The 21,647-nt window shown below is 43.9% G+C and overlaps 2 protein-coding genes across 2 annotated transcripts in view; one reads left to right on the top strand and one right to left on the bottom strand. All coding sequences in view use genetic code 11, as the record gives it.

Moving 5' to 3' along the window:
* Positions 1-64: 64 nt before the first annotated feature.
* On the top strand, positions 65-1,309 carry EGR_05400 (hypothetical protein; the record flags this gene model as incomplete). Its single annotated transcript, XM_024494649.1, has 1 exon — positions 65-1,309. One exon carries the CDS (start codon positions 65-67, stop codon positions 1,307-1,309), a length of 1,245 nt encoding a protein of 414 aa, XP_024350976.1.
* Positions 1,310-13,134: 11,825 nt separating this feature from the next.
* Positions 13,135-21,647, bottom strand: part of EGR_05399 (Coiled-coil domain-containing protein) — a gene marked incomplete at both ends in the record, with an annotated part of 12,407 nt that continues 3,894 nt past the window's right edge. Inside the window, 9 exons of the mRNA XM_024494648.1 lie at positions 13,135-13,305; positions 13,345-13,483; positions 14,121-14,359; positions 14,762-14,944; positions 15,288-15,728; positions 18,397-18,651; positions 20,078-20,209; positions 20,709-20,853; positions 21,210-21,320. Coding sequence (XP_024350975.1) covers positions 13,135-13,305; positions 13,345-13,483; positions 14,121-14,359; positions 14,762-14,944; positions 15,288-15,728; positions 18,397-18,651; positions 20,078-20,209; positions 20,709-20,853; positions 21,210-21,320 — 1,816 coding nt within the window. The remainder of the gene's footprint in view (positions 13,306-13,344; positions 13,484-14,120; positions 14,360-14,761; positions 14,945-15,287; positions 15,729-18,396; positions 18,652-20,077; positions 20,210-20,708; positions 20,854-21,209; positions 21,321-21,647) is intronic.

The following is a 21,647-nucleotide window of genomic DNA, read 5'->3' as shown; positions in this document are numbered from 1 at the left end:
GGGATCAAGAAGAAGTTTCTCCAGGCGATCTTTACCCTCCTATGTTAGATCAAAATTTGCAACGATGAGGATTGGCAGTGGGAATCGTCTCCTCTGTGGACCAAAATCAGACTTATATAGGGAGTACTGCAATACGAAGGAGGAGGAGGAGGAGGAGGAAACAGTTGATGACTTGACCAGTTACATTTATGTCACGTCAAGCATTGGTGTCAAATATCGAGTCACCTTTACAGCTGAAAATGCTACGCTTGAGCCCCTCTTCATTCTACCACGAAATTCACCTCCAACTCAGAATGAAAAGATCAGTCAGATCACTTCGCGCATGAAGGTGTACGAAGATCCAGGCAAACTGAATTACGTGGCAGTTAAACGACCCAAATTTAGCCTAATTGAGAGCACGATGTTGGAGAAACCGGCCCCACCGGTTCAGGTGTACATCTCAAGTCCGATTACTCCCAAAAAGGGTGTAAATAGCATAAGTAGACCTGAAAAAACTCACAACACTGGTTTCATTTACATTAATACTGATGGTTTTATCCTGAAGGTAAGGATTCCACCGCTCTCTATCAAAAAAGTTCGCCATCCCATTACCAAGGAGGTGCGCTCTACAATGGAGCGTCTGCGAATGCCCTGCTCAGAGGAATACAAGAATAAGGCTCGTCTTCTAGTTCGATTGGGTAATGACCTCTTCTGGGTGTACTTTGACCTAATCGATTGCAATGTCACCAGACTGTCCGAGCATAAATCTCTCGCTGTCCAGACTGAAAATCACATGATAATTCGGCAGTTCTTTAGCCACTTTACCAATAAACGAGTAAATTTGCAGCTACCCGAGAGCACTTACGTCTACCATGATCCCATGGTAGAGATTCGTCGGGTGAATCATTACTTTGCTAATTTAAACATCGCGCCTCTTTGGAAGTACCAAATGTATCAGAAGAGAATCACCCAAATGCGCGAGCATACTACACTGGAGGGAGAGATAGGAAAGGTGATAAAACGAGCTCGTGGATCAACTGTGACATTTGATGGATTTGATACCATAGTTACAGCGATAGGCGGCCTGATGCATGGCATTGTGGTAAGGGGTGACGATGCCTATGAGGCAAAAATTCACACATTTCTAGGCGACGAGAAGAAGCCTGAAACTGAGGAGCTGCTAAGTGATTGGAGGTATGAGGAGGGGGACGAGGAGATGCAAGGCGAGGCGAACGTCAATGTGAATTCATACCGTCCACATTTGTGGGAGAATGAGGAGGTGGAAGAGACCTTGGAGAGCATGAATATGCCTTCTACTGTTGTCAATTAGGTGATGGGTTCACCTGAGTGTCTAGTGTGGGGGAAAAACAGAAAAAAAATCTTTACAAATGTCCATACTTTCGTTATTGAAATGAATGAGTCGTCATCGGCTTTTACTAGATGCCGGAAAATGGCCGATCTTACAGCCATATACCATTTATTTTGTTTTAAAAGGCTGGAAAAAATCTGCAGCTTATAAGCCGACTTTAAAGTGTTGCTGTTTTACGACCGATACGGATTACATCGTCATCAAGTGTTGTAGGCGCGAGGCAGGAAGAGAGGAGACTATTTTTTGTTTCCTTTGGTGGTGACGCCTGCCCGCGACAGTGTGTATGGGTCTCCCAGGCAGTTGTTAAAAGCAATGTCATGTAGTAAACAAAAAGCTCCGATTCGTTCAATGCCAGGACTTCCAGCTGTCTTCTCGAGTTATAATGCATCTCAATTTTTATCTATTTTTGGCTGCTATTTAAATCTGTGACACCAATGGCTTCGGTGAAATCTCAGCCAACCAATAAGACTAGCTGTACTTTTAAATAGTTAAAAGTCCATTCCGGAGCCCCATGCGTGCAAGTGGTATTTCAGGCTGGTTCAAACTTAGAAATACTTTTGAATGTTTGAAGATACAATCAAACACATCGGTAGCATAACGGTTTTGAATCAATAATACAACTAAAAATTTTTGTCCTTTAAGTGAATTTTTTAATCATACTTAATCAATAAGATTATTCGGCTAATGAGCCTTAACCAATAGTCTTCGGGGAATCGCCTCCGTAACGTTAATTGGTTACTAATTTCCTGCTTCGGGCATTTTGATTGGCGTATTTACATCAGGTAGTCTTGTACTTTGTTGATATGAAGTTGTCAGGATTATTTGTCATAATTTACTTCTCCTCTTTTTTAAAGAAAGAACAAAGACGTGTCAGTAGGCACTGGTAATAGCCAATCGCAACTATCTCTGTACCAAGGTAACAAATAGACTCGTTTTCCGTTTCAAGTAGCGCTTTCAAGACATTTAAAGCTACACCATTGTATCCCAAGACGCGGACTTGCCACTGTGGACCTTATTGGTCGAAATGGTCCAGGAGTCCGCTTTCATGTTCGGCTCACATTGGATGGGGTCGCCTTTAATTGGTTGGGGAATGCTGAGATAGTATTTATCAAAAGGGTACTTCCTAGATGCGCGTCCTATTCAGCCGACGTTTTGTGGATAAGTTATAGCCATAGGAGGGATCAATTCGCCTTTAGGCTTGTTTTTATCCTAACGTTTCTGATGGTTGATAAGTTCAACGAAACTCAGACCCTTGGATTGATTGGAATATCATGAGCAAGACAATGTTAGATCTGCAAAACCATTCAAGACTACCCATAAAACTAATATTTCTTTTGATCACCTTTAAGCGGTAATTAGAACTGATTATTGTAATTCTTCCAGCTCTGAGCATTTCCATTGGCTAATTTTTTCGGGTTTCGGATTGGCCGCCTAGCATCAGCTCGTAGTTCATTGGTTGAATGCTATCTCGGGCAGACTGTGGAACCAGTGTGAGTTCACCAAGAGGTTATCCACCGGGTCATTATTACTTTAACCAAATTACATTAAGTAATGAATTTTAGGGGGATAAGCCCTCACGAAGCACCTCTATCCGAGGGAATAAAACTTGTCAGCGCGTTTTTTAACGCCCATCTAAAGTGTACGACGTATTCCAGAGCCTAAGGATTAAAAAGTGATCCTAGTAGCGTTAAACATGTTACTGCCTTCGTAATGGTAAACTGAGGCCCCTAACCGAAAGGTTGGGAAGATTTGAAGATTGCAGTTCAGAGGAGGAGGCATCGACTTGTCATTAAGGTCACTGTAGCTACCGAACGCAGGTGAGAGTGCGGCACCTCGGACCACCCCTCGAGGTGAGACGCTGAGGCTATAGACGGCACGCCAATGACAACGTAGTGGAGATCGAAAACAGGCTGTTTGTTCTGTCGCATCACCCACAGACAGGTAAGAATTGTTCCGAAAGGAGGGGAGGAGAGGTACTCCTCTTCATCCACTTCATAGACCTAAACCCCTTTGACAGTCACTTTAAAACATTGATAACATCGACCACGAGATTGACGTGACTGTTGTGACTCTCCGTGAACTTAGTCGCCCGCAGAGTTCAGTAGTGTCACGTTCACCCTCAAGAAGGTAATAAAGTGCACTTGCTTAATGAGGCTCGCTGTTGCCGCATCTAAGAGGGGTGGAAGGACGATGAGTACGGACGAGACGCCATAAAGTCTCAATGGCGCAGATCATGAAAAACTAAGGCGGCTTGATACCAAGGCAATAGGCTTGGAAAAGAGGGGTGGAAGGGGAAGCCACGAGACGTAAGTTTGTTACACCGGTAACAGCCTCCATCAAATGCGTGGAATTCCGCCCCCCCCCCCTCCCATTGCGGTCTTGTGGACACAAGGTGGAGGTGATAAATAGTCACGTCATGTGACTGTCTCTGTCCAAATAAATCGGAACAGTTGTCCTCCGCCAAAGGATAATGTTCATCAGTGTGTAGTCAGCTGGCCAGAAAGAGGAAATACCAGAAAATTTGCACACAAATTCGTCCATCGTAGAGCCTCGTCCAGCCTCTCCAAGGTAAACTGCTCTGTAAAGATCTAAGTGTATTCAGAAGCTCCCTTCCCCATCCCGCTAACGATAAAATAGGCCAATTCATCGAGTCACTGTTGATTCTGTCTCGTGGTTTACAGCCGACGCGGAAGAGGCACGACGGATCCGTGAGATAAGGTGAGGAGGGAAAGAGAAGTAGCCCAGGAACAACGCACAAGAGGGAAGCCACGTAGCTAAATTGTCACAACGGTCTAGTAAACTGACCTTTAATTTTGACTTTCCGTCCATTTTTATGGCCTCTCAACCACTTCGTGTGTCGCATTCACGGTTTTAGAGGTGACCCTAAGAATGACTACAATCCAACGGGTTAATTCACCATGGTAGCAATCAGTGGGAGGACAAACGGTAACCCAGAGATACTAGGGGTAAAAGCAAACAAATTTTACAGTTGAAGAGATGGAAAGGATGTTGAGTGAGGGTGTCAGACATCTACTCACGATGGTCTGGTTAGTGACAGACTTAAATTAAGTGAATGTCAAATTGACACTTTGGTTGTTAGTACAAGAGGGGTGACACTGACAACTCGAGCACTTAAACGCAATTTCATTCGTACCATTTCAAAAGTAACAGTCATGATATGCAAACAAATAAAACGAACATGCATTCTGTTTTCGCCTCCCCCAAAGTTCCTCATAGGTGCACATCCAGTCTTGGGGGAGATTTCAAGGAGACGGCACTTGATCTAGGTGTCAGAAGTTTCCTCGGCTTATGCAAATTCCATCAAACGAGGAGGAGAGAGGTGGCTCTAACAGCGCTTCACCAACGAGTGTTTTTCATTTGCCAGTCAACTGCTCGTGACGTTTAAAGTAGCTTCACGGGGCAACTTTAAAATACCACTCCTGTTTCCCGACCATGTCCCCGATTTAAGGCTATGTTTCCGTTTATTTGAATACTCTTTAGTCGACAGAAAGGTGGGGAGGCAGCACCTGACCTCGTGACGTGTTCACCCTCACATCAACGTGGTAACAGCTTCAACACGAATGCTTTCAAATCGCCCGGGCTTGGTGGTGCCTCCCAACGTAGATACGTCTTGATAAATGTCTTCTGACAGGCAGGACTGCTCTCCTACAGTGGGTTCGTTTGCTGTTGCCATGAGTGTAGTGTCGTGACCAGAATATGGACTATGCAGTCTTGGTCTAACCTGCTAGCCCGAAGCGTTGACAACCGGTAGGCGCATTCACAATCAGACTTATCAGTGTGCACTTTAAATAGTAAGCAAGACACCATTCAAGACTGTTAAATTTGCGGTCTATTATACGTGCGCATTCGTTCATTCATTTGGATTAAGTTAAAATATCCCAATAACTACTTAACCAATGGAAAAACAGGAAAAAAAGTAGTAAACAAACTCCATTAAAATGGAAAACCACCCTAAGAGAGGCTAGACAAACAGCCTTTGCTTGTGACAATAAAACACAACGTCTAGTTATGAAATAAACTTTTAATGATATTGAATACAGTGGGTTTTTATCATTCCCTCAACCCACATATTACAGTAAGTTGGAGAACGACCCACTTGTGCCATTTATCAACTGTATCACAAAAACGTGTAGAAAATGCACTATACAAAAATTGAAAGACTACCAGAAGGTGGAATCAATACACGGGAGGCGCCTCAAAGATTGGTGGTGGGATCGCCTTGAAACGTCTCCTCAACCATATGAATTATTTCAGCCTCCTGTTGATTGTCCGTGAACAATGAGATAGGCTGAAGCTAGACAAAAGTGAAAACAAAAGCCCCAATAAATTCCAGTGGAGGAGGGGGAAAAAAGCCATCCAACTCACCCAATTTTGACTATGCTCTGCGGAATAGGAATTCGAGTTGGACCAACTGAAGTCTGGGAGATCGGCAACTTCCGCGGAGATTTCTGGATAGGTATTTAGGTCGACGATTTCCGCGGGAGGCATTGGAAAACCAGTATTTAGGTCAACCGGGAAGACATTATTACTGCCACTCATATCCACTTCTTGGTCAGAAGCTACACGGAGGCAAAATAGCGTGTCAATGAAACGGACACTGATGTTGGATTGGTTAAGCGAAGTGTCACTTACGAGACACACAATATGGGGAGTCTGTAGGATAGAAATTTTCGTATGTGGGTTGTGAATACCCGTTGGGGTGGATTGCATAGATCTGCGAAGAAACCTGAAACACGAGACAATGCAAATATAAAATAGCTACTTATGTATTTAAAGTAAACAAACAATTGTCACTTAAGTACCTGATTGTCACTGCCGTTGTCACTGACACCAGGAGGCTGCGAGCAGTAAATGGGGACGAAATTAGCTACGGGAAAGGAGTTAACAAACGATGCCGCCATCGGCGACGTCGAGGCAGGAGGAACATTAGGGGACGTAGGAACTTTCTCAATAGATCGCGATACAGGGTGTAGACGGGGGATGGGAAGTTTCGCCGGTCGACTACTTGGCGGTGGCTTTGGCTGCGAGGAGAGTGGACAAAGCGGGAAAGATGACGATGGAAGACGTACCCACAAATGAAGAATTGTGTCACTGTGGACTTCAACCAGTCAAGTTTCCAGGAAAAAGCCGTGTCAACTACTGTAGATGGGATATGATACATTCACTCACCATGATAACAGGAAGACTGGCCAATTGGGCGTCCATCCTCTCCATTTGCTTCCTTGACAAGACTTCTAAAATGGATTAATGTCAAGAATTGACTGACCACGAAATTGCAAAGTCTATTCTATAGTTTTATAAGGCCATTTTTGCAGTCATTCTAGCCAAACCTAGGCCTTGCAACCCCTTCCAAGGTAAATGAACAATCAAGTACAAGACTACCATCCATCTCAGGCCCCTCCACGATGGTCCCGAAGTTCAGGGTCTCTTCTAAAGCCAATTCCACTCAGCTAGCTTTTTTATCTGGACACAGTCACTTCCCTTCATCATAGAGCGATCTTCGAGTCATCTCCAACTTTAATGTAGAGCCCCCCCCCCCCTACCTGGCTACAATATATGTCGGGAGGAGGAAGGTGGAAGCAAGGGAGGTCCTTCCCTCCAAACAATCAGCAAACACTCCCCCATTGTTGATATTTTGAGTTGACTGCAAACCATAACATTCCAAACAGTGCGTATGCAGGCTCCCAGGTCTCTTGTGCGCCAATAATAAAGGCTCTTCCACATTGGTATTACCTACTCCCCCTTCTCACGCGAATCAGCCAATCTGAGGAAAGCAAAGAAGTCTGCATATTCCACTCCCATCTACCTACCTACCTGGGGCCTACTGTCACAGATAGACTTGCTCGAGCTGACCAACTAAAAGCAAACTCTTCCAATGGTGAGGGGAGATAATAAACTTTGAGGGGAGGGGGATGCAAAAAGGTACTCTTTTCCAAGGCTAAAACTCCACCCCAGTTTACCCGGTTCGAGGTTCACCTGCTTTTTGAGTTTGGGATGACGATTTCGTCTGTGTCGCGTAAATGCGGTAATACGATGGAATGTAAGACCACAGTCCTCGCACTTGTAAGTCATTCGATTATGTGTCCTCAGATGGATCTACATTTACCGGAAGGAAGAGGAGGGAGGGGAAAAAAGCCGGTTAAATCAGGGATAAAGGAGAAAGAGAGGGAGTTAAAATAAAGACAACAAAAGGTAGCAATAGATGACAAGTGTGTTCCTCTTTGCACAATGGATAGCCAGAAAGCCCCCGTTTGATTTAAACAGCCTTTCTAGTTACGCAGATTCGACCAGCAATTACGAGGTCTATAGCCTCCAAACCCCTGTGGGATGACTCCGGGTGATGGACCAGTGACAGTGGCGAAGAGACCTCGGGCCAAAATCCCTAAACCTGCTGGCTGGATGCCAAATTGACAAGTTACGAGGGGGTTCTGCAGTGGAAGACTGTTGAAACCGACATCGTTCACACCAACCTTGAACGAGGGAAACGATACCTCCACCATGGTGGTAGGATACTCAAACCGGGTCTCTCCATGGTTATGAATAATCAGTAGTTGCTGACCTTGTGGAAGGTTGCCAACAAAAGAGGCGTCAAAGTCGACGCTCGGAGGAGGAGAGGCGACAAAAGTACGTGAGCTTATGCAGTCTTCCACAATTGGACCTTCACAACCTACACTATAAGTAGCCCTTCAGCCTAGTGAGCATTCCAACTTCTTCAGGGAAGCCTGGAGCATTACGATCGATTCCAGCAGGATGCAATAAAAAGGGGGCAAATGAGAATGAGAAAAACTAGCCTTGAGGGCGTGAGTAGAGATGAAAAAGCGATCACACTCGGGACAGGGACATCGACAGTCCGGATCGTGGATGATGCGATGTTTGAAGAGATCGGAGAGGTTTGCAAAACGCTGTGTGCAACCTACGGGAGACCAGAAAAAACCGTAGCATCGAAAAACCTAATCGATTGTGGAGGAGAAGGTCGTAAAACAGGGGAACGCACCCTCTTCTTCGCAGGCAATGGGCAGCAATCCGTGCTCCCGGTACTGATGCAAGTGAAAGGCGCTCTTTCGAACGAACTTCCTTTTGCACGTGCGGCAGGAAAGGCGTCGGAAGCCCTTCGGAAGGATCTGGATGACAAAAACACAGGAAATCTATGCGGCCAAGTGTTTTTTGGTCTCTTCAGTCTTCGCGCGTTTCTACCAACATTCTGTTGACTGACATTTTCTCACAACTTCTAGAATGTTGCGATAGACACGACCGATCCAGGCAGACAAAACTCCTGATTCACTTATTTGATTATCAAACCTAAAGGTCAGAGGGAAGACGTCTGCCGTGGATGAAAGAAGCTGTGAAGGGTCACCAAAGGAGAGCTGAAAATGAGCCGACTTTTGACAAGCGACCTCCAATACTTCCACTGAGGAAGTGGGTTGCACACGACATCAGCTCATCAGAGAGCACCTTCGTCGATACGACTCGCCTTGGAAGAACCTCAAGACTCAGGAATCTCGATCATTTCCAACAGTTAGCGCCTCCTCTATAATGCAAATCTAACGTGGCCATAGCCTAGGTAAAAGTGGCCACGAGGGTCAAGAATGACACGTAGAAGAGGTGAGAGAAACTATGTAATGCAGGGATGTTTTATCCCCGCATTGATAGCATGGCCTCCCTTCCAGTCCTCGTTCCCACCTATTAACCGACACTACCTCACCGCTTCAGATACTACTCATAAAAGGGGGAAAATCCCTCCATTTTGAAGCAGAAGGAAAGAAAAAACTATCTTTTTTCTACAAACCTGCAGCTTAGGTTCCCAAGTAGCATCCTCCGAATCCACCGAATGTAAAGACAACCGAGATTGCTTTGACGACTTGTCAAAGTGAAAATCGGATGAAGGCGACAGGCTGCCCTCTGTGGATTCTGAGGTATTTTTAGCAGCAGTGACCTTGAAGGTCGACTCAGAGTCCGTAGAGGAAGAGATAATCACAGTCACCTTTTTACGCTGTTTTGATGGGGTTGTGACAATTGCAGGCGTGCTTGATGGGGAAGGTGGGTCCAAACTCCACGTTGGCGTTGATAGAGGATCAAGAGGTTCTTGAGCTTTCGACGACGTTTCCTTCGAATGCAAAAATTCTATCGGTAGAACAACACCAAGACAATCTTTTCAAGTGATTCCCACGGTTCTATGGCAGTCAAAAGGACGTTTGGTTGAGGTGTTTCTAGACGCCACGTAGGGATCGTTGGAGAGCCAAAAACTTGTTTTGAGTCTAGGCTGTGGTTTCTTCAAGGGAAATTTCGGAAGCACAATCAGAGAACATGATGGCACTTGAGACATTTCAATCAGGACTTAATGTTTTGTGAAGGAATTCTAGAAACCACCCACAACGACAGAATTCAGTAACAATAAATCGACTGCAAGGATACTCTTCCTCTGGGAAAGGTTTAGAGAACATAATCAATGCATAAGTGAAACAGATAAATCAGGAATTCAAGCTCTCCCTCCTAATTCCAGGTAATGGATAGATTTGGTCCCAATCTTATTACCCTTTAGGAGGAAAGCACTAAGGCAACATTTCCGAGCCATTGCTGCGTTAGCGTGATAAGTGAAGGGGTGTTCAGTGGAGAAGATGACTCTGAAAACTACGTCGGGGTGGTAAGAGGGTCTAGGGAATCACTGTGACAATTTACCCTCAGAATTATGATGGTCAAGAGAAATCTAATAAGTGTTAACGATGTTGAAAGCATATCTTTGGGCCATCAAAGCAGCGAAAGTGCGCCTGTTTATGAGTAGTGAAGAAATAGTTGGTGATGACACTGAAGGCACACTCGGCAATGGCAAATGAAGGACTCACCATAACAGCATCTCCGCACGGTTGCGTCAACTTTATGGCAACAGGCGAAATGTTAGATGGAGGAGGTGGATCTGAACGCCACGTCGGTGTTGTTAGAGGATCGACATTTCGCTGATCACGAGAATCGCCTTCCTAAAACGCAAAGTACTTAAAACATAAACACGCGCTCAAGTAGAGATAGATAAACGGCACTGATTAACGGATAGTACTACTTTTTGGAATAATGACAGGAATTTGCCTCCTAATTCAGCACCACAAGGAAGTAAACGGAGAAAGCAATGAGACAACCTTTTGGGGTAGAGTTGGCACTCGACTAAAACTGGCGAGATACCGAGTAAAGGAATCCCAACTAAATTTTATTTCGGAGTCGAAATTTTGTTGGTAACTAAGATACTCTCCATCTAGGGGAAGCTCCCAAAACAATCGAAACCCAAGAGTTTAGAATAGTATTGCAGTGTTTGAGTAGTCGTGCCATAAGATGCACGTTTTCCAGAAGGCCTATGAGGAAGTTGTGTGACCGGTATTTTATTGAATGCTGTAACCATCCCTCCAATTACTCCGGTAAATAGACATAATTACCTGAATTTACTATTAACACTGTAAAAGATGAACACTACAAGGGCAGAGTCGTACAGATCGTTTCAGTAATATGTTCATCAAATAAACTAGTTTTATACAATGGAACAAAAAAACCTACATAAAAAAATGGGTTTGGAAACAAATTGAGCATTTGGAGCGTAAGATCGTGATTTAAAGGTCTCTAGATGCCTTGAAGTCACCTTTGTTGAATAAATGGAACCGTTACATGAAAATTATACCATTTTTACTTAGGAAGGAATGTCTTTAAAGCGTCATTTTAAATACATCGCAGCACCAAAAGGAAGATAATATATATATTGAGTATATATAGCAATGCTAATACACTTCAACAAGATGCCAACTAGAAAACCACACATTATCCTAAAGCGAAGTAAAGATGAAAATTTGCGGCTGTCTAAACAAGTGACTTTCAAAAATTTGCATGAATAAAAAGCTAGAGACGCCAGAGTCAAGGCCTAGTGATCTAATGTAGCAAAACGGTGCAGAGTGTTTGAAAAAAGTTCGCGGTGATGATTAACAATCAGAGGGGAATATTATACAACTAATTGAACAAATCGAGGACCGATGAAACGAACCGAATTCATCCACTCATGTATTCAGTATTTGAAATGTGCGAACCCCTCAAAGCATTATAAACAAAAGTTAATTAATGCTTTTTTTAAAAATGCCACAACATAATCCTGCTAAGAGTATATAAATTGTAAAACCTGTTTACATGATAGCGACATAGCTTAATTTGGTTGCAGTTCATTTTGAGCCAGTTTGAAACTTATGTAAAATCATCTAATGCAGTCTAAAGCATTTTCTACAAGAAAATTAAATCTTTGTAATATGTCTCTTTTAAAAGCAGGTTGCTTTAGGTATTAGATAAGCCGCTTTAGGTTCTCAGGATACTAAGTGATTCCTAAAACATTCAAAAACAAGAATACAATTGCTAATATGGGGCGTCTGCTTAATGTTTCGACAGAAGTCTGTTTGTAAATTGAATCCTGATTTAGTGATTTCTGCCTCGAAACTACATGAGCACAAATTCTGGAGGCTCTTTAACATGCTCATCACTTATTTTGATGATTCGAATTCTAGTCAGATTCCAGTGCAAGTAAAGTCACAGTCAATTGTGCTGCAATATCTGATGCTTGGGGTCAATTTTTGTTTATTACTTGCATTGACTACCAAAAGCAAAAAATGATAATTTTGGATTTGCTAATATAGCATGTTTAGCCTAAAACTACTGTGTATTTGCACTTTTTGTAGTAGGAGACTTAGCCAGCTCTGCCTTAAACAGACACTCATCACTTATACGTATGTTCGTTCTGACATTTTCCCTTTATAATTGTTTTGTAAGAGCCTGAGGTTCTTCAAATATGCAATACCTGCCTTTTGTTTATTTAAGTCCTAACTCTCCGTTTTGGTGCTGGGGCCTACGCATTCTGGCACGGCAGGCGTGCTGAAATGGCACGCGGTTTTTCTCGTCTTCTGGTCGTGGCCGTCGGATCTTGTTTCTCTCCTGCTCTGCAACGCGTAGCGTTGTGGTACGGTGGACACCTCGTGATAGCTAGCTATTCTCTGCACTCTTAACGTTTTGTTGAGCAGTTATCTTGTATCTTCTTAGGTTCCAGTAAGTTGCGGTGGCGCATTTTGGTCCTGGGCCATTAAGAACCGTCCGAATGTGTGAGTTGAAATATATATATATATATATGATGATGACTGGTAGTCGCCCCAGGCATAAAGTTATGTTGAATGATTCTGTTTGAAATGTCCCTCACTGTTGCATCTAATTTCTTAATTATTAGCGGGTTGCGGAGTCACGTTTGGGAACAGATTCGCCCTGTTTACTGTAAGTTTTCTGGACTTCTTGTAAACCCCGCCGGTCGTGGCAAGCTACCCCCTCTAAAATGTCACCGTTATTTCCGTTTTCAGGTAGGGCATCTTGTCTAGCGGTAACAAGCAATCAGCAGGTGAGCTATTCCATTATGATGATCTTTTATCGCCCCAGTCATAAAGTTATGTTGAATGATACTTTCTGAAGCTTATTCATCAATAGCTTGTTTCAATTTCAGGCTTTTCCTGTATGGCTATGTACAACCGAGTTGGAGCTTGCACATTGCCTTGGGGCTTGTAAAGTAAAACTCGTTTTAATAAAATTTATTGTCTACCATTTATCTTGTCATTGATTTATTTCCCACCGTTGGGCTCCTCCCGAATATGATTTTGTATGATGATTCTCCAATAGATGGCAGTTTCGGGATGGGCTCCCTCATTGGCAATATCTGAGGAGACAATAGGTCTTGGGTTACTAGAAGGCTTGTCACTTCTGAAAGAGACTCAGCTGCATGAGGCACCTACCTTCTTTGGTCCTTGTGCCTTCTCAGCTTTGTACTGCCTACGAATTTGCTCCCGCCGCTTGGTCAGCCTGTATTCCCGCGCAATTTCTCGGCTCGGCGGCATTTCGCTTAATGCACGGATCATGCAGACATCCAGGTGTCGTTCCCTTTTCTAGACTTAAAAGTGAACATCTAGTCTCATTCTGCTCACCCTGACTTCGTTTTGCAATTTCTTGTGCTCAAAGTTGCTGATGATTAGCTCAGCATACTTTGTCTCCAATTGTTTGCGTAATTTGATGAGCTTCAGTTGGATGCCATTCACCTTCATTGCCATGCGGAGTGTGTCATCTCTAGAGGCACGAATTTTATGTTACTGAGTCTGCGTCAGTAGCTGGCACCGAACAAGCCTCTTATAACCAATTTGCGGAACGGCTCTACATCCGCGTAGGGGCATACTGCCTTCCCACCTCGACCGCGATAACCCCTTAGGGTCTTACTGATTGAAAAGAGGAGCTGGCGCCAATACCTGTTTGCTTATAGAGCTTGGAATCACACTCCTGTATGAGGAATAATCCGCACTACGAATCCACCTGGAGGGAAGTCAAATTTCACTGGTACAGTTCAAATAGGCTTGGCTGTTTGTCTAGCTGAGGGTAGGAGAAATGAGGAACTTGTGAGAGTGTCTACTACCCCCCTAATTAATCACTTTAAGTTCTTACTTTTCGTGTTAAGGGAGGAATGCGTTCAAATGTCAGGAGGCCAGGCTGCCCTTCAAATGTCAAAAAGTACAACTATGGATGTGGCAAATATTATTTGTTCGTGTCTATTAAAGTGCCTTAAAATGAGTCAAAAATCCACTACGAGGGAAATATAAACTTGACTCGTATATGTGACGTCCTGCAGTCCCTGCCTGAAACCGAAGGCACGATTACCGTTCCCCCCCCCCCCCCCACCTCATCTATTTATCTTTTAATTGCACCTTCTCACCTGTTAGCATCCGTTTTGACACGAAGGGCATCCACAAGTCGACCAATTGCCTCATAGGTTAAATTCTTCTCGGCCAAGTCCTCCTCCTTCGCAGCTAGGCGCTTCTCCAGTCGTCCAAGGATGACCCATAACTCCGATTGGCTGGGATCTGCTCCACCCAGTAGTCGCAGACGCCCTGGGCGATCGGGATCCTCGAACCATGCCACCAGCTGTGCCTTGTGGGCGCGAATTCCAATCAACTGAAAGGTGAAATAAAAGGGACCCCTGAGGTTGATGTACTACCTTCATCAGTTTGACTGCAGTCGTATGCAAGGGTATCTCCTACTGTGGCAAATTTTTCTGGACAGTAGACATCTACTGCGAATGGCTGGATCCGTGAAGACTCACTACAGAGTGAGTAGTAAAACCGCGTCGGATATTGACAACTACCCCAAAGCAAAAACGTGAGGCCTTCCAAGGATGAGTGATACAGTAGCTACTACTAGGCTCGGTACTCTCCTCTCGACACCCCTATCTCACAGGCTCTTCCAATGACCAATGCAGAATGGCAGCATGGTTGGGGTTGGGTCGAGTGTCAGTGTTTGCCTTAACTTACTTTGAACACACCTACGTGAGGGGAGATCTTGAAGGGTAAATCTCACCTCCTGAATGAGGCCGTGGACACTGCCCTCCATGTGCATTTTCTTGGGGACCTGTTCTCGCAACAGATGGATCATATGTTGAATCTGCTTTAGGTAGAGTTGTGACGTCTGATACTCGGCTTCTAATCCACTTAGATCCATTTTGGCTGATGCCATGGCAATCGTCTGATACTTCTCACGCTCCTAAAGGGTAAAACACATTTCCAAGCCTTTTCCACTTAAGGGCTGGAAAATTATGGGGAGGAAAGACGAGGAATGAGATGGGTCACCATTGTCCCCGGAAGAAGGGAGAGGGGTACTTTCTTCTCACTGGTTCACTCGCCCTGCCTGCCACATATTCGAGGTCCGTCCGTAACTATTCGGGACTTGGAAATTGATCAGCCTCTGGTGAACAGGAGGATTTTAATCGGAGAGGAAGCCCTCTTTTATTTATCCTATCCCTGGCAAAGACTGCAAAACTGGTGTGTTTGGTGTGATTGCAACTTACCCAATCATTTTTCTAGTGGCTCAGACCAGGACTACTAACCTGCAAGAGGTAGACCTCCTGGTTCCTTTCAATGAGTAGTATCGCTCGCTCATTTCTTAGCTTGGCATTCCTTTCACAAGCCTTCTTAAGCGCAATGCTGCTCGCCTCAGCCTGATTGTACATCAGGGTCAGCCGATTCAACTTCAACCGCATTTGTTCGCGTTTGGCATTCTGCACGGCTACTGCAGCGGCCACCTTGCAGAGATCGTGACGTTTGTGATCCCTCTGCGCCACTAGCCGGATGGTCGTGGATCGCACCGTTGCTAATTGAGCTTCACTGCGTTGTGCTGCAGTCAGGAGTATCTCCGCTTCATTCCCCCTTTGACGAAGACGTTCACGAGTTGCTGAGGCGACTTGAACAGCCGCCTGGAGGAGGCTGACACAGTTGTTTCGCTCCTTTTTCACGTCCATGTAGAGATTGGAGACGTCATTCAGCCGTGTCTACAAAAGCAAAGATGATTGTTTACCCGCTTGGCTGCTTTACTGTGGTTGTGGGAAACGTTAGAGGACCGAGGTCGGGTCGAAGACTCGTGGATGATAAACTCATGATGGTGAGAACTCGAGACGAGGTACAAAAGGAAATCTATGTCATCATCGATTCCTGTGAGGGTTCACTAAACTACCGCCTTTTGTGTATCGCCCAGTCACCCCTTTTTATTGGCCTCTCCGTCATTGTTCGCCCGTGTCCATAATCTGTCAAGACAAAGGTGGGCCAGGGGGACTATGCCCTCAGGAGGCGCTGGAGGGCTGCAAACAAGCAAACATTTGTCGTAAATAGCTGCATTACAGAGGGACTGCCAAGGTCACTTCTAGTTGAAGAAAATCATTTGCTGTGAAAAATGCGTTTAGCGCCCAGTACTGCATTCCAGGCAAATCGTTCTCCGACACGGTGTGCTTTGAATAAGGCGCCATGTTTAATTATTTACACAGAGCTTTTAATGTTACCGACAACGTAGGTGGTATTTGGCTTATGAGGCAAAATACATCACTTCCTATTCATTCATGGGTGTTGAGATTCAGCAGTAGGAGAAGGTCTGTGGCAGGTGAAAAAAAAGGACATTAGGTGCTGGCGTTCTACCATTAATACCACTTTTTATACACCTGTCAGATGTCAGCCACTGGATATGTGAAGGGGAAGCTAGAGGGTCCAGAGGGCTGCTGAGGCATCCTTCTTTTTTCCAGCAAAGATAGCATTGACTAAGGTTAATTTTCGTTCCTTTTCTGCGAATTCTCGCCTGATCGACCCCACACACACATAAACACGTAGGAATGTCAGATTGCAACAGTAAAAGTCGGAAATTTTGCAAAATAGGCAACCCAGTTCCAAAATATGAGGAAGCCATAAAATTTATGTGGGAAAGCACGAAGAAAGAGATGCTGCCGGGTGGCAGTGAGGTGGGGGGGGGGGGGGAGAGTAAGTCATGGAATTGTGGTTCCCCACCCTCTAATATTGATTGTGTAAGAGGGTTTAAATAGAGCCAATTAATTAACAAAGGCGAAATAATAAAAAATGCAGCTTCGCATAAATTTACTAACAGTTTTTTGGGAAGAATGATTATCAGCCCTAGTGGTTTAGTTTATTAGTAAAACAGTTTACTTTTTGCTAACAATATATTATTTATGTACAAACATTGTAAATAACTGAAATTTCAGTGACTCCGATCTTGTTTCACGGATTTTTAAATTCAATCTAATGTTAATAAAGGCCAGTTTATACTAATGGTAGCCTTAAAGTAAGATAGTTAATTTTGTTTGAGTTAGTAGTTCTCGGAAAATCATTTCCCCATTTAAGTCGTCATGATAGATTTCTAAGCGCAAAATTGATGGCGTTTTTGCATTTGTAGAGTTAAAAAAGTGTTGTAAGAAGGTGTGGCTTCGGAAATAGCACAGTGCATGACCTATGGATTTAATTTTGAACCGTCATAGTATTTCCATAAGAAGGTAGCTAGTTTAAACCTAACTTGGGTGTTTGTTTAAAATTTTGCAACGGATTTTTGGAAGAGTGACGCCTTTACCATAAAGTGAATGCACACTTTCGGTCGTGACGTCTTTTTAGGTGGAATGACCCGAGACCATTGGCAAGTTCTCTACTTTCTGACTAGTGTAGTCATTTTCCTTCCTCCGAGACGGGGACATGATCATTATTTCTATGCACTTTAGACTAGGCGAACTTTTATACCGCCCAGACTTGTGCCCCTCTGTATGGCCTTTCCTCTGTACATGCTGGTAATAAATAATTCGCACACTCTCTGACACGCTTTATTACGATTTGTAGCATGCTTTGGGAGGGGCTGTAAACGCATCCCCTCCAAGGGAAAAATAATTCTGAATTCGTTTGGTGGTTACCGAGCCTAAGGAGTTACCGAGGCGTCAGTGGCGGCAGCCAAAAAAAGACATCTGCCACAAGTAGCGAGGGTGGTATTTCCCTTTCCTCGGTGTAGAATAGCCTACAGCGCCTTAGCGCTACAGTTCCAGTGAGGTACCTCTCAGCTCATTTTGCTATATAAAAGGCATAGCACTGAAATTTTCCTGATCGGACCTCCGACCACGGGGAGGTAGCATCCTCTCTTTTGATGCGGATTCACCAGGTTGTTCCTGTCCTCTTATGGTCAAATCAGAAACGTGGGACTTGAAGGAGGGGATGAGGAGGGCCCGCTTAATAGCTGTCTCCATGTCTCGGTAGCGCAGCTCTTTAAGCACTGATAATAAATCTTGCAATTCTTTTTGTCTTATTATGACCTCAGAGGGGCCTGGAAGAGGATGAAAACCACCTTTTACACCAAGAAGGTGTCCTGGCCTCTACTTTACTCCTCCCATCGATGAGTGGATGGATACGTCAGTGGTTGCCCTCTCCCGCTTAATTCAGTACTCAATTCCTACTTCACATTTCACCTCCGGTAATAAATATCTATTTTATCAACTATATTAGGTGGAATTTAAACATGTGCATGAGTTCCTTCGTCACAAAGAGCCAAGACTGGTTTGGTGATCAAGGCCTCACACCCCCAAATGTCAGACCGTCTTAACATTTACGAATTAGAAGATCTGAGCATCACGCCCCCGGTTTTCTCCCAAGGGAATAATCCGAGGCCAGACAATAAAAACTCACCTCAAGTGTTTGCAACTCATCCAACTGGCGTTCAATGAGACGCAACTTGATTTGACAATCCTCAGCAAGGCGAGAGTGTTTACGAAAAGCCCCGTTGAATTCACACACTGCACGTGCCATCTCCTCGGACAGGGAGGTGGCCAGCTGAAGGAGCTCCGAATTCTCCGCCCTACTCCTCTCCAACAGGGACAATCGACGTTCAGACAATACTACAGCCTGATTTATGTGCACATACTCTGCTGCCATTCGTTTCTCCTAAAAAGAAAAGGGAAGCAAGGAATTGCAAGGCAGTCCTTTGATGAGTGTGGGATGAATCAAGGAAATACTTTTTTTCCTTCTTTTTCAGTGCATATGGCTGGAAGGAAAGCAAAGCAACAGTTGTTTTCAATTTTCCCCCGGTTTTGATTAACTCGTGGTCCGTGACTGATTGACATCGAGAAGAGCTGTCGCTAATGCCGATTGCAGGTGTTGAAGCGTCAACTGGAATGGCAAAGTCGTGATGTAGGCTTCAAATTAACTCGGTACCACATCCTAGTGTCACTTTGACATGACAAGGAAATTTAACACGTATTGGCATGAGTGAATATCCACCAGTCTTTTCTTTTCAAGGAAACCTCCTGAATGAACATCGTGGTATAATAGAATGCAGGAATCAGCTTGATGTGTAGATTTAGGCGAAAGAAGAAGAGGAGACAGAAGAGGAACGTGATCATGCATGACGTTGTTCGACAAGCAAATGTCATGATCTTTGTGCATTACCATCATCTGACCTTCCCATAACTTGCTTGCTGTAAAATGTCAACAAGCAAGTGCTATGGCACCTAGCCAAGTGCCCCCTCCCCCATTGTTGAAGGCCTCAGTGGCATTTTGAGAGCCATCTGGCACACGTCAAATGGCCTAAAAAGTTCCTGTGAGTGTCGGCATGCCTCCTCCCTCCCACTCCCTCCAAATCCTCCCCTTTTCTTATTCCCCTCTCATTGTGTATCTGTGCGCATGTGTGGAGAGTAGACAGACCTACTAACTGTGGAGTAGTTGTGTCCGAGATCCAATCGGATGGGGACAATAACAAAAATCGCTCTTGCTCTTCTTTAACCTCTTCCGAAGTTGTCAAGCCAGAGGGCTCGAAGTCCCAGCCACGCTAATCATCTCTACCACTGCCTCCTTAAGGTATCTCAGGAGTCAGTTCTTTGCGAAATTCGCCCAAAGGGATATGGGCATTTTTTTGCGTCAGAAAACCAGACAGGAGGCATTAATCACTAAGGGGCAATTTGTGACTCCTTACAATGTACGTAGCGCCAACTTTTCAATCGTAAAACCTATTTGCTGTAATGTAGGAAAAAATGACTGTTGAACAGCAGAACATTTCTCTTGCTTTTCTGTGCAACGACCACAGGAGGGCAGGCATTCTTAAAGATATTTTATCCCATGACCTTGTAAATAATTACCAGGCTTTGAGCTGATTGGCTAGAGGTGACCTGAGCCCCCCACTAATCCATCCTTCACGATCCCAAGAAAAGGCTTCTCTTTCTGAGGACATTAAGATGAGAAATGGCTAACTTTTTTGCAAATTACTCAAAAAATCTAAAATATTTATAGAATTTTGCATCCAAAACACCCAATTGGTCGAAAATCAACTTATTAAAACTGGGAAAAATTAAAAAGTGAAGTTCATTAATCTCACCTCTTCAGCAATATCAGAATGCAGATTTCGAAGGAATTCATTTAACTTTTCTTTACGTTTTACAAGTGTATTGTCATACTTCGGTGTAACTGCTAACCGAGCTCGGGCTTTTTCAAATACTGCTGTAGTATTCTGCAAAGGCAAAAAAAAGAAGGCAAGAAAGACTAAAAATAGTAAACATTGATTTAAATAAATGTTAAAATGTTTGTCATTTGTGGTCTACATTTCAAAAGCGATTACTACAGGCTTTAAGTATTGGCGTCACATATGTGTGACACCTCTGTTTTAGCAAGGTGTCACAGACATGTGACATGTATTTCCAACCACCGCCTGATGATTGGCTATATCCAACTATGTTACATCCAGATTGACTGGATTTTCAAGAAATAAAATGGATAGAGGACTGTGGATTGGAATGAGTGCTATTGACACCTCCACTTGGTTTTTTGTAAAAAGCATCTGATCTATCTCGAGTGAACAACTAAAGAAAGGCTACTGTTTCCTTTGAAGAGCAAAGGAAAAAACATCCTCTCTTCACAACGTACCCTATCGCTTTAAAACACCATCTTCGCCTCCGGACAAAAGGCGAAGGGGGGGATAAACAGATTTGCTTGCCACCACTTGCCTTTACGAACTCCATACAAATATCCAGCTGAGCCTGCGCCTTCTTCATTTGTTTTACACTGCTATCCTTCTCCCACTTTAATTTACTTTGCTCCTGCTGGCACTCCTTCTTCTCCGAGGCAAAGGTCTCAAAACGTTGGGTCAATTTGGCTCTTAAAAAAAAGTTGTTTTGATCTGTGCTTTTGACTCATGCATCACCACCCAGTAAGTGATTTCATCCCCTCAACTTTTACTTTCCCCTCGTAACTTGTTCACTTGTCGTTACTTTATTGGATGATTCTATTAGGTAACCTCACACCCCAAATGCTAGCTAGGCTAAGCAAAGGTGCGACGAATATCCTCTCTCTCTTTGTATGTGTGCATCATTTTAAAGCGGAAACATGTAGTGGTTAGGCCTGCTAGCTGGATGAAGGACGTAAGCTAGTTATTTATCTGCTGTTAGACATGCACATACAAACACGTCGCTGGGTGTTAGGGGATGGGAAAAAACCACATATTTGTGACATACTTTTCAGTACGTGAGACCATTTCCAGATCCTGCCAACTGGCACAACTGCGAATCAAATCCTCCGTTTGCTCCTTGTTTAAATCAACCCTTTCTTTGTTTCTTTCAATCTCGCTGCATGAAAAAGAAGGAAAGGGTAATAGCAGGAAAAGTGTTGTTTTATATTAAAGAAAATTGCTTAAAAAAACAGTAAATGAAGGGGCGACTTTTAACATCCCAACATCAAATCAACAAGTGTCAAGGTCATAGCTACTTATAAAGCCAAAATTAGTAGTATGGAATCTGGTGGCACTTTTTAAGCCCATTTTGCATCATTAATGAGGTAGACCGAAAGAGATGTCACCACTTGACTGCATATCTCTGCTTTGAGAATTACGGGCCTTGACGGCCAACATACATGCACACAAATGTGTACGTGTGTGTGTGTGTTTGCATGAGGCA

The sequence above is a fragment of the Echinococcus granulosus genome, assembly GCF_000524195.1.
Source record: "Echinococcus granulosus chromosome Unknown EG_S00039, whole genome shotgun sequence".
NCBI classification, from domain to species: Eukaryota; Metazoa; Platyhelminthes; class Cestoda; order Cyclophyllidea; family Taeniidae; genus Echinococcus; species Echinococcus granulosus.
This window is presented reverse-complemented; position numbering and strand designations above follow the sequence as displayed.